General features: G+C 50.1%; 1 protein-coding gene across 12 annotated transcripts in view; it reads right to left on the bottom strand.

The window, feature by feature from the left end:
• Nucleotides 1–587: 587 nt before the first annotated feature.
• LOC125751404 (inositol hexakisphosphate and diphosphoinositol-pentakisphosphate kinase 2-like) overlaps nucleotides 588–10,275 on the bottom strand; it is a 28,312-nt gene continuing 18,624 nt past the window's right edge. For 3 of the 12 annotated variants that reach the window (XM_049030133.1, XM_049030135.1, XM_049030138.1), the window contains 5 exons: nucleotides 6,721–6,780; nucleotides 5,839–6,018; nucleotides 3,233–3,370; nucleotides 2,803–2,916; nucleotides 588–2,322 (listed from right to left, as the gene is read on the bottom strand). In XM_049030133.1, coding sequence (XP_048886090.1) covers nucleotides 1,784–2,322; nucleotides 2,803–2,916; nucleotides 3,233–3,370; nucleotides 5,839–6,018; nucleotides 6,721–6,780 — 1,031 coding nt within the window. In that variant the 3' untranslated portion in view covers nucleotides 588–1,783. Of the gene's footprint in view, nucleotides 2,323–2,802; nucleotides 2,917–3,232; nucleotides 3,371–5,838; nucleotides 6,019–6,720; nucleotides 6,781–9,680; nucleotides 9,744–10,275 lie in introns of all 12 variants that reach the window. The other 9 variants (XM_049030134.1, XM_049030139.1, XM_049030141.1 and 6 more) reach the window with 4 other exon arrangements.

The following is a 10,275-nucleotide window of genomic DNA, read 5'->3' as shown; positions in this document are numbered from 1 at the left end:
CAGGTAGAGAAATTTAACAAATACATGTAATGGCTGAGGTACCCCTGAAGAGAGGTTTGGGAACTGAAGCAGTGTTCATAAAGTCAACAAGCCATCGGAAACATTTTGGAGAAAAGAAGACGTTGTTAGTTTTTATTGTGTTACTTTTAATTTGTATATGATCCAATGTTGATTGTGTTTTATTCTGGGCAAATATACACTTACTGCCCAGATAAATAACATTAAACATTTTCAAAGACTTTTGCGCCGTACTGTACTTTCACATGGACCATTTGATGGTTTGGAAAACCACCCCCCCTAGATGAAAGACATGCATAAGGGTCAGAGTGTCTGTACCGAGCCAGTTTGGAGCACAGAACATAGCAAAACAAGCTTGAGAGCTTTAGGGAAGTGAACCCAACACCCAGTTCAGAATGACCTCTGACCTTTGATGGTCACCTTTCACCAGGCTTTTCAATACGCTCAGGTTATTGATAAAAACTGGAACTCTGAACATGCTGAAACATACATTTTGCATCATGAAAAAAAGACAAAACCCCCCCATATCTCTTTTATCATTTTTAATAGTCTTTTTTCATGACCGTAGCAATGTACAGTGAATGTACAGTGATCGCATCTGAGCAGCATAACTCCTGATTTGACATTAAATAATTTCCTCCTACATAAATCAGCATATGTGCTGTACAAGAAAAACACCACAAACCCCGATTACAAAATGCAGCCTCATAAGTCAACATCCTCACTGTACAGTGCACAAACTACAGGTATGCATCCCACCACAAAACACTACTGCCATAGTGATCACAGAGTTCAAAAAAGACTCCTGCAATATCAAATACCCTCCCCAAACCCAAAACAAAAAAACGGTGACAACTGACGTCCGCGGGCCAGCAGATTTGACAGATTCCGCTTCTCTCCTGGGTCGGCAATCACGACGTCAAACCGTGAGCTACGGTACAAAAATATAATCTTGGTGAGAGAGGAGGTGCAGATTAAAAACTATTGCAGCCATTAAAATGTCACCTTGCAACATACAGACCTCACCTGCAATTAAAAATAGATGTCTTTATATTAATGGTAAATAACACTATGATTTTGGCAGGAAAGTACATTTAAGAGTTTATATATATATATATATATATATATATATATATATATATATATAATGGAGTACGGCAGTCGACTCTTTAGGTTTGTTAGTCTCATTGGCACTTTCCAGCCGATGAGTATTTAGGGAAGGCAGACACTGGTGATCACCTTCTTAAAATCCTCTTTATGAAACAGTTAAACTACAACTGTTGCCATTCCAAGGGAAAATAATAGTTAATTACATATGAAACAAAACATTTCGGTCAGATATGATGCAGAACCACATCACTGAAGCCAAACAGAAGCCGATGGCCGAGTGAGACGCGCGTTTGGGACACGCGGGGTTAATGGGCGGGGCCTGTGGGAGTCCGGGGGCGAGGCTACAGTGTTTGCCAACAGGTGCTGTCGGTGTGGGGCCCTCATTGGTTAAATTAAGGTGACCCAAGCCGCCGTACTCAGCTGACCAATCACGAGCCGGCTCACCCATGCTATGCACGCCCTTAATGATGACACAGGGCCGATCATGTCCCGCTAACACGGCGGCCCGCCTGCCACATTCACGTCTGCAATCATTTCAGGGTTTAAATGAAACGTTTCTAAGACACTGTGGAACAAAGCGTGCTTAAGGGCCAGGAGGCAGATGGAGGAACTGGGGTGTAATAAGTCAGTCAGGAGGGGCAGGAGAGGGGCTGGGCTAGGGCTCAGCAGCCTGTGCACCGCCAACCTCCACAACCGGTCCCAAGCCGTTTTTCCATGCCCCCGGCCCCGCCTCCGTGTCTAAGGCCCCGCCCCCAACCTCCATATCCGGGCTTATAGGGGTTTGCGAACTGGAACCGGCCTCAGAGCTGCTCTCATGCAGTTCCAGCAGAACAGGGAGGGACCCAGGGTGCCCCGGGAGCAGCTCGGCCAGTGGGGAGTCGGGGGAAGGGGCATCTGCTGCCTCGCTTGGGGACTCCGGCAGTTCCTGGCAATCGTGGTGGTTTGTCATGGGGGAGGTGCCCGTCTCCTGGTGCCCCACTTCCTGTTTATCTGTTTCATCTGTGCCAGGAGGCGGGCTGCTGGGCAGGTGGGGGGGCGAGGGCAGGTGGCCGCCCTGCTGCCCCCCCTGTGTCTCCTCGCTGCTCTGAGGAGTCAGGGACGTCTTGTCGCTGAAGCTGAACCGGGGGGACGTATCGGCAGTGGTCGGCGATGACGGGCCCGCACTGGATACGGTGCTGGATGGACCACTGCTATCTGTACGGACGACGGACAGAACCAGTTAGGTGACTTGGGGATGCCGGTACTGAAACCAACCTACACACACTCAGGTGGATGATTACAGCCTGGAGTATCATCTCATTCCCCAACCTGAACTTAAGTGGGTCAGGCAGAAGGAGGAAAAACAGTAAGACACAGAAAGACGACATGGGCAGTCTGTTTTGGTTTTTTTTTTACATTCTGAAAAGAATCTGAACATTCAAGGATGAGGAAAATCTAATGACCACGGTCAAAGGCTGTCTGAGGTAGCGGCTATCTAGAGACAGAGCCCTACTTCTACCGCACAGTGACCACAGCCAGACATCAGTACTTATCTACGCTCTAGAGAGATTAAGGTCCTCCTGCAGTAAGCCACAAGGTTCGTCACTGACATCGAAACGGTCTGAGACAGGTTTGTGTGGTCCTGCCTCAGGGGGCCTTAACCACCAGCCGCCTCAGCGCAAGTGGGTCACTCACACCAGGGTGGGCGGTCCGAACGGTGGCGCAACGACGCAGAGGACGATAGGACTCTCTGCGGGATGTAGGCGTCCACCGACGGCTGAGTCTGAGTGTCGAACATGGCGGAGAGAGCTGGGAGGGACAGCAGAATCGAAAAATCAGTGGTATCCTGAATCTTCGGGACAGATGCATAGCAGAAGCTCCGTGCCTGGAAAGCCATGGTGGCGTCCTGCAATTAGGATACTGGTCCAGGAGAGTAGACGTGCTGGAGAGCCTGGGGAAACCAGTGATTGCAGTTTGCGCCGATTCATCTACTCAGCATCCGGCAGGAAGGACAGCTCCCACGTGAAGCAGAAGGGCTGACAGAAAGCCCAGCTGTCTTCAGACGGCGAAGACATTGTCGTATGTGTGCCAGCTGACATGTTTGTGGGGGCCCCGGGCCGCCTACCTCTGGTGGTCCTGGACTGGGATTCCCCGCCGCTCTCACACACCGCCGTGAGGAACTGGTCCACCTGTTTCAGCGAGAGCGAGTTGTGCAGTGTCTCCAGCGGGTAGATCGATGGCACCATGGAACATCCCTCAAAGCCTGTGGAAGGGAGGCAAGGCCACAGTCCCAGGAGTTATCAGTCTGCACGTCCATCAGCAGGCCCCGTTAACAGACATGGCACCCCTAAATCCACATGCATGCCCCCCCCTCCCCCACACACACCGTCTCTCTCTCTCAACATCCACGTCCTCATACGGATGTCACCCACAAGCAGAGACACAGCAAACCGGTATGTTCCGATATCCCACGCTGCGCATTGAACATACAGGCATCTCCTCCAGGCCCACATCCACAAACTCATGGACCAGAGCCTCAAACCAAAGTTTCAAGCCAGAAACCAGCCACTCTGGAGACCAGGGTCCATGGCAAGGAACTGCTCAACACATGCGTGAGATTTGTTAAGCGTCCAGACTTGCGCTTTTGCCATACAAACTGTGAACAAAAGATAGTTTCATTTCAAATGCTAGTGGTTGCAAAGGCAGGTACCAGATAATCAAACTGCACCGCATAACATACACATTTAAGGACCAAGGTAAAAAAAAAGGGGTATGTCAACCTGGGTAACAGACAGGATAGAACCTAAGTGTACATCATGGTTTGTCCCTAACAAGACTGGAATATGACGACTAGTGGACTGGAAACGCTGAACTCTACCCCCTAACAGAATCAGCGGCCCGGAGCCACATGCCCACACGCAGCTGCGACTTATCCAAAGACCCAATGTACGTTTCCAATCCGAGTTTTCCTCGCGCCGATACAGATCCCACAACTTCCTTACGCCCACATCCACTGACACCCAGAATCCCCTCCACCTTCTTCCCATTGCCGTGCTCTGTTCACCATCCCACATGGAGCGATTCTTATATATATATATATGTGCTTTATTATCAGCTCCGCCCCCTGTGTGACCATCTCACGCGGTGGAAGGACCCAGAGAGCATCGGCCAAAGGTGAAGCGCATGGCTCCTCGAAAGCATCAGCCCCTCCCCCTGGCCCCCTGGCCCCCTGGCCCCCTGGCCCCCTGGCCCCCTGGCCCCCTGGCCCCCTAGCCACATCCGGCGACGTGCCGTCAGCTCCCCCAGCAGGAACAGGAGCCGTGGGATCCGGATACGAGTCCGACACACGAGCTCGCCGGCAGCAGGAGGGGGTCGTGCTCCCGCTTTCCCGGCACTGGTGCCGACAGCGTGTCAGAGGCACCCAGAACAGAAAGACTGAACTAAGCAACACAAGGGGGTGTTAAGACTGGGAGAGAGAGAGAGAGAGAGAGAGAGAGAGAGAGAGCGAGAGAGAGAGCGATCAAAGAACTTAAGAGACTAAAGAGTGTTTCAGGGGGTGGAGCTAGTCAAATGGTATGCTCAGCTGACACACCCCCCTCACACCACTTTCTTCTTAGTGTTTCACACTGGTAAACTCACCTGGGTCCCCAACCCATCATCTGGCTTGGTCTCCATGTTTCCGAATGCTGACGCCAAGCTGTCCCTCTATAGTACTTGCCCCCTGCCCAAAATAAAGAACGTCCCTATTCTCACCCCCCGCGTCACTTGGCTCTGCTCTCTGCCCCCGCCCGGAGCAAGTCTTATGGCGGCTGTTCAAAGACTAAAGGAATCTGTGCTACAATCCAGAATCACCGCAGGGGTGACGTTACCAAAGAGCTCAGAACCACCACTTACCGTACAGTTCTGTCTGGCTCCACGAGGACCACAGACCATGTCAGCCCCGTCCCTACTGGGCGCCACCCCTACGCTTCCCCGACACGCAGCAGATACCGTGTGTCCTGTTGAAGGTGCTCTTAAACCCAAACTAAGGTATCAGCACCTTTCCATTAAAGAGCAGCACTTTCTTAGCGAATCTCAGGCACTATCCCTGTGAACCAGGCGACCGCACCGACCACTTTACCCCGAGCCTGGACACGGTCGGAACAGTCCGGAACTTCCTCCACACTCGCAGCGCGTTAGCAAGCTGGCGTTGGTTACACAACCCCACCTCGACTTCATGTCAACAGCCTCATTCTGCCTTTCATTTTGTTTAAAGTAGAATACAAACGAAGGCCTAAGGAGCCCCTAACCCACACCATCTGGACCAGTGGTTCCTAAAAGCTCCGACCTCGCAAACAGTAGCAACCTAACAGCTTTAGAGTCTAGGTGGTACGGATGCTGGTATTACCCAGCATGCAACTGCCAACTTACATACTTGCTGACAAAAAGAAACCAGACACATGGAATCAAAGACCCTCTAGGAGGCTTAACGGACAATTCTTTCTAAGGAAAAGAGAAAACTTCATTGACAAATCAAGCCCAGATTTGTGTGGCCAGATCACATAAAACTAGATGAATGACTTAGTTTCCCCAACGGACTATCTTGAGGGCACAGGCAGGCATGCAGAAGGACAGCACTACGCAAAGCCAATCCAGCAAAGGCAGTATGTGCCCCCCCCCCCAAAGAGATGGGGGCAAAGAGGAGGGAGGTGGGGGGGGAAGTGGCAAGGGGTGCGGGTCTGCAGGGCTGACCGTAGAGGCAATCTAGGGTGTCCTGGCCGGAGATTAACCAGTTGCGGAAGAGGCGCAGGTGGTAGGAGCACTGGTGGAGGTGGTGTGCCAGGGCACTGTCCAGAGAGAGCTGCCGATGCAGCAGCTGGTCTGTGGAGAAGCGCCGGAGAAGCTGGGCCACGTGGTGCTCCTCCAGGGGCTCTGGGGAAGAAGAGGTAGAACGAGGAAGGACAGAGCAGAGGAGGGAGAAGGTGCCGGTAGTCGGACAGGGCAAGGAGTCACTCTGCAATGCTGTCTGCCTGCCTCCCTCTCCTAGGCTGGGGTGACTCTAGGCTAACAGCTAACCGCCAGAGCATAGGCAAGGGTGTCCTCCTTACCTCCACGCCCAGCACTCAATGTCTTCGAAGTGCCACTCCAAACAACATCCGCAAGCCCTTAGTCCTTGCCGATCTCTCACACTCAGGTTTACAGGGGCAAACATGTACTCTCAGACAAAGATAATAGCAACCCAAAACGTTCCACTCTCCACATCCACCAGAGACCAAATATGACAGGCAGACTCTGAACTGAGATTTGGGATTTGCGCCACACTATTAGAAGCAGGACAGTCACCCACGCAAACCCACAACACACGCACGACAAGCCTGGTGAGATTCAATGCGACTTTGGGCGCTCAAGAAATTGAGCGGTCGACCTGCATGCTGGCCAATCTTATTGGAAGGTGCAGATTTTCACCCCAATGTCCTCCCCTGCCCTTCTCAGACGCTATGAGAACCTCGATGGGATGCCGGCCCATCGATTGCCGTCTCAGAGGGACGCGCCCGGCAGGGGATGTCACACGCATGCGATCACATGGTCATCGAAGGCCGTTGGGCTCACGGTCCTATCAGCCTTCCCTGTTACCTGTTCCCTCCCAACACAGAGCTGAGCTTACATCCAGTGCAGCCGCATCATCCCATGTCCCTAGAGCAAACATACACGAGAAGTAACTCAAATGACCCAACGCACTCAAGTAAGCGAACCTTGCATCCACTGCACCTTCAAACTGAAAAAGTTATACTGTTAAGAGGATAACGCCAAGGAACCATTTTAGTCTTAGCATTTTATGTTTCATGTTAACTCATCTTAAAATCCACGAAGAACTGTGAGGTTTCCACTGTGTCTGCTCATTCTAGATGCGTCAACCTTGAGAACTTGGCACGACACCAAGCAGGTCATGTTGAGTCAGCATGGAGAACGCATCATGGATCAGCTGGGGACCACGGGACCCCTGACCATCATGAGGAGAAGCGGCCCTGTCACAGCGAGCCCACGGACAGCCCACAATAGCTGACCCACCCACCCCCAGATCTGCTCCTCTTTCATTAATAGCTTTAAATCAACCAGCTTGAAGTGTTTTCAGTAGAACCAAATTTCACTTCAAAATGTAAACACCATGTAGAGCAGGGGTGGCCAGTCTTATTCAGAAAGAGCCGTTGGTTGTGTGGGTCTTCGCTGCAGCTCTGTAATTAGATTACTAATTAGAAGTCTGATTGGCCGAAGAGTCCCCACACCCGGGCTTGAACAGCTGACCTAAAAGTTACCCCGTAAACCTGCATGCACACTGGCCCTTTGTGGATGAGACTGGCCACGCCTGATATACAGTGCAGGAAATAAATGTTGCAAAACAACAGGCCATTGTAGATAAAAGTGTTGACTAAATCAAAGAAAATTATACTTATGCATGTATATATACAGGTTCTGGCACATGGGTGTTCAGTCAAATCAAGGCAGACGGAGACACACTGAGTACAGTAATACTTATATGTAAGTCATGAACACAGCTGACACAATCTGGCGCTACTGTAAGTGGAGGGGGGGTCTGGCTGGCTGAGGGGGGGGGGCCTGGTTGACCCAGTGTTGGCATGTCGACAGCCCCCACCGGTGCCTCGTCCCCATGATGAGTATAACTTGGTGTGTTCTGCCCTATGCTGCAGAAGTCGTCACACCCCTAAACCATAGAAGGGCGTAAAAACCGTCCCGAAATGACTATTATGTAAAAGGATACAAAACTCCCCCATGACTTACAGAAACTCCCCCATGACTTACAGCTCATTAAAGAGTTTTTATTCTGCAGTCTCTTTATATATTTTTTTCTGATTCGTCTTCTTTTCCAGTAGGAATTTCCATACATATTCAGTCTGGATTTATCAGTCTTTCACATTTTAGATGATATTACAGAATAAACTTAACCCATAATACTCTGAGTTATACGTACCTTGAGCTTTACTGTTTAACATGACAAGGATTTCATTGATAACCTCAAATAAACGTAAGTTTTTTAAAATATTGCAATCACTATTCGACTATGATCATACATTGTGAAGTAGGGGCTTGTGCAGACTAGAGTGAAGAGTAATTCTCTAGTAACTCCTCCTCAAATCTACCAGACTGGCCTCAAAGCACTGCAGTCATACATCCCAAATAATTCACTGCCACACAACTCACTCCCATAAAAACAGCCATTTTTATCTCCCCGCTTCTGAAATAAGGAACATAATTCTTGGTGAGAAGCGGCACACCGAACACCTTTAAAGAGCCAGACGCAAAGTACAGCACACACTGGAAACAGGGGAAATAACGTCAGGCTCTCAAGGACATGGAGGCAGCAAATGAAGAACTAACTGACAGAGAGAAGACGGGGAGAGGGTGGTGGGCACTTGGGGACCAAAGTCTGGCTCTGCATCCCCAAGAAGGTCAGAGGTCAAGCCCAATCACTGCGTATACAGTCTGTTAACCCCTCACCCGCTCCCGACACAACATAATTTTTAAATAGGATAGCACTAACTCCTCACTTCTGTGTAACAGCCAACAAAGCCTTACACTGATAACCATATTCAGTCATCTACGCTGAGCACCTCTTCCCGTTGCAGCCTAACTCCTCGATTACGAAGGTTCTAGTAACTGAGATCGACCATTTCACCATCATCACTCCTGAGCAACGCCAGGCTTTGCCGACCAGCGCTGACGCGAATTCAGAAGTGCTTGTTCCTTGCCGTGTCCAGCAGCGACGTTCCTGGCTGCCAGCCAAAGGAAAGATCCGGAATCTCTGGCATCACATATGCACCGGAGGGGCCTGCTGATCTAGGCATAGCACCCCCGCACTGCACAAATTACCCAGCTTTCACAATACAGCTCTCACCTTTCACAAACACTAAAACAGACAAACACCCCAACGGTATTCATTGAAAAAAAAAAAACGATTAATCAAACAAAATGGAACGTGAGTTATGAAACATGAGAGTCAAACCCTTCCCCCATTAGCAATGACCGAATATGTGGCTTTGGACAGTAATGAACCAAAGAAAGGAAATAGATTCCCACAACGGCTTCTTTCAAGAAAATCCTTTGTTTGCAGTTTAACGAGATTACCACGCATTCTACAGATATAATCCGTAAAGGCCAGCAGTTTGCAATTAACGGTTCATTAGTAGAATACGGGATGCATTGGACCGGCCTGGACCAAAAGCCAGAATTAATGGGGGAAGAGTTATTGGTGTATCTGTCAAGAAATGGCAGGATCTGGCACATCGATGGTACAAAACGTATGTTTGTCCATTAAGAAAACTTGAAATCACTGGGTGAAAGTGACGGATTTATGCAGGAAGTTACTTACAGGAAGTGATGTGGGCGGTTAGAGTGATAATCTGAGCGAGCAGGCAGAGGGAAAGAGTGGGTGGGACTGGCAGAGCGACGGATGGGGACACGTGTAGATGATATACCGAGGACAGGGGTGGGGGTGGAATACAAAGTGTATTTCCCAGTGACATGCAAGACAGGGGAGGGCAGAGAGTGGAAAATATACTTGAAAGAGGCAGACGTACCATTAGTTGGATGCTTTGCATATGACACAGAAAATCGCTTTACTGCTGGCATAGACAAGAAGTCTGAGGAAATAAAAAAGGTCACTAGGGTTACCATCTCTGTCACTGCAAACCAGCAGGGGGGGGGGGGAGGGGGGGGGGGGGGCTTGGTCGCCATAGGCGGCAGGGCGGGCAAGCATAGGAGAATGACAAACCTTTAATCTGTGCTTTGAGCGATGTGAGAAACAAGGTAGAGAACGGAGAGTGATGGCATCACACTACATCAGGTGGCTTGTTATGGGATATTACCATATCACCACAGTCACAGTGACTGCCCTGTTTCATGGAATGGAGCTTACATACATACATGGAGACATAGAGGATTCATTAACAGATCTTGGAACATCAGTGCATCCACTCCGGCGTAACCTTCTCTTCAACCTGTCCTAAAGTCGTAAATGCGACCATCGCTGCTTAATCTACCGCAGAACCAATAAGGGGCACATCTGTCCTACATCATTCTTCCGTCAACCCTTCCTGTCCCGAGCAGATCTGAAGAGACAGGCGTCAAATCACATGCTCGCCAGCTGTCATTCCCAACCTCCCTGCTGCCCCA

This window comes from Brienomyrus brachyistius, chromosome 11 (assembly GCF_023856365.1).
Source record: "Brienomyrus brachyistius isolate T26 chromosome 11, BBRACH_0.4, whole genome shotgun sequence".
Taxonomy (NCBI): Eukaryota; Metazoa; Chordata; class Actinopteri; order Osteoglossiformes; family Mormyridae; genus Brienomyrus; species Brienomyrus brachyistius.
Note: the sequence above shows the minus strand (reverse complement) of the source record. Positions and strands in the feature narration are given on the sequence as shown.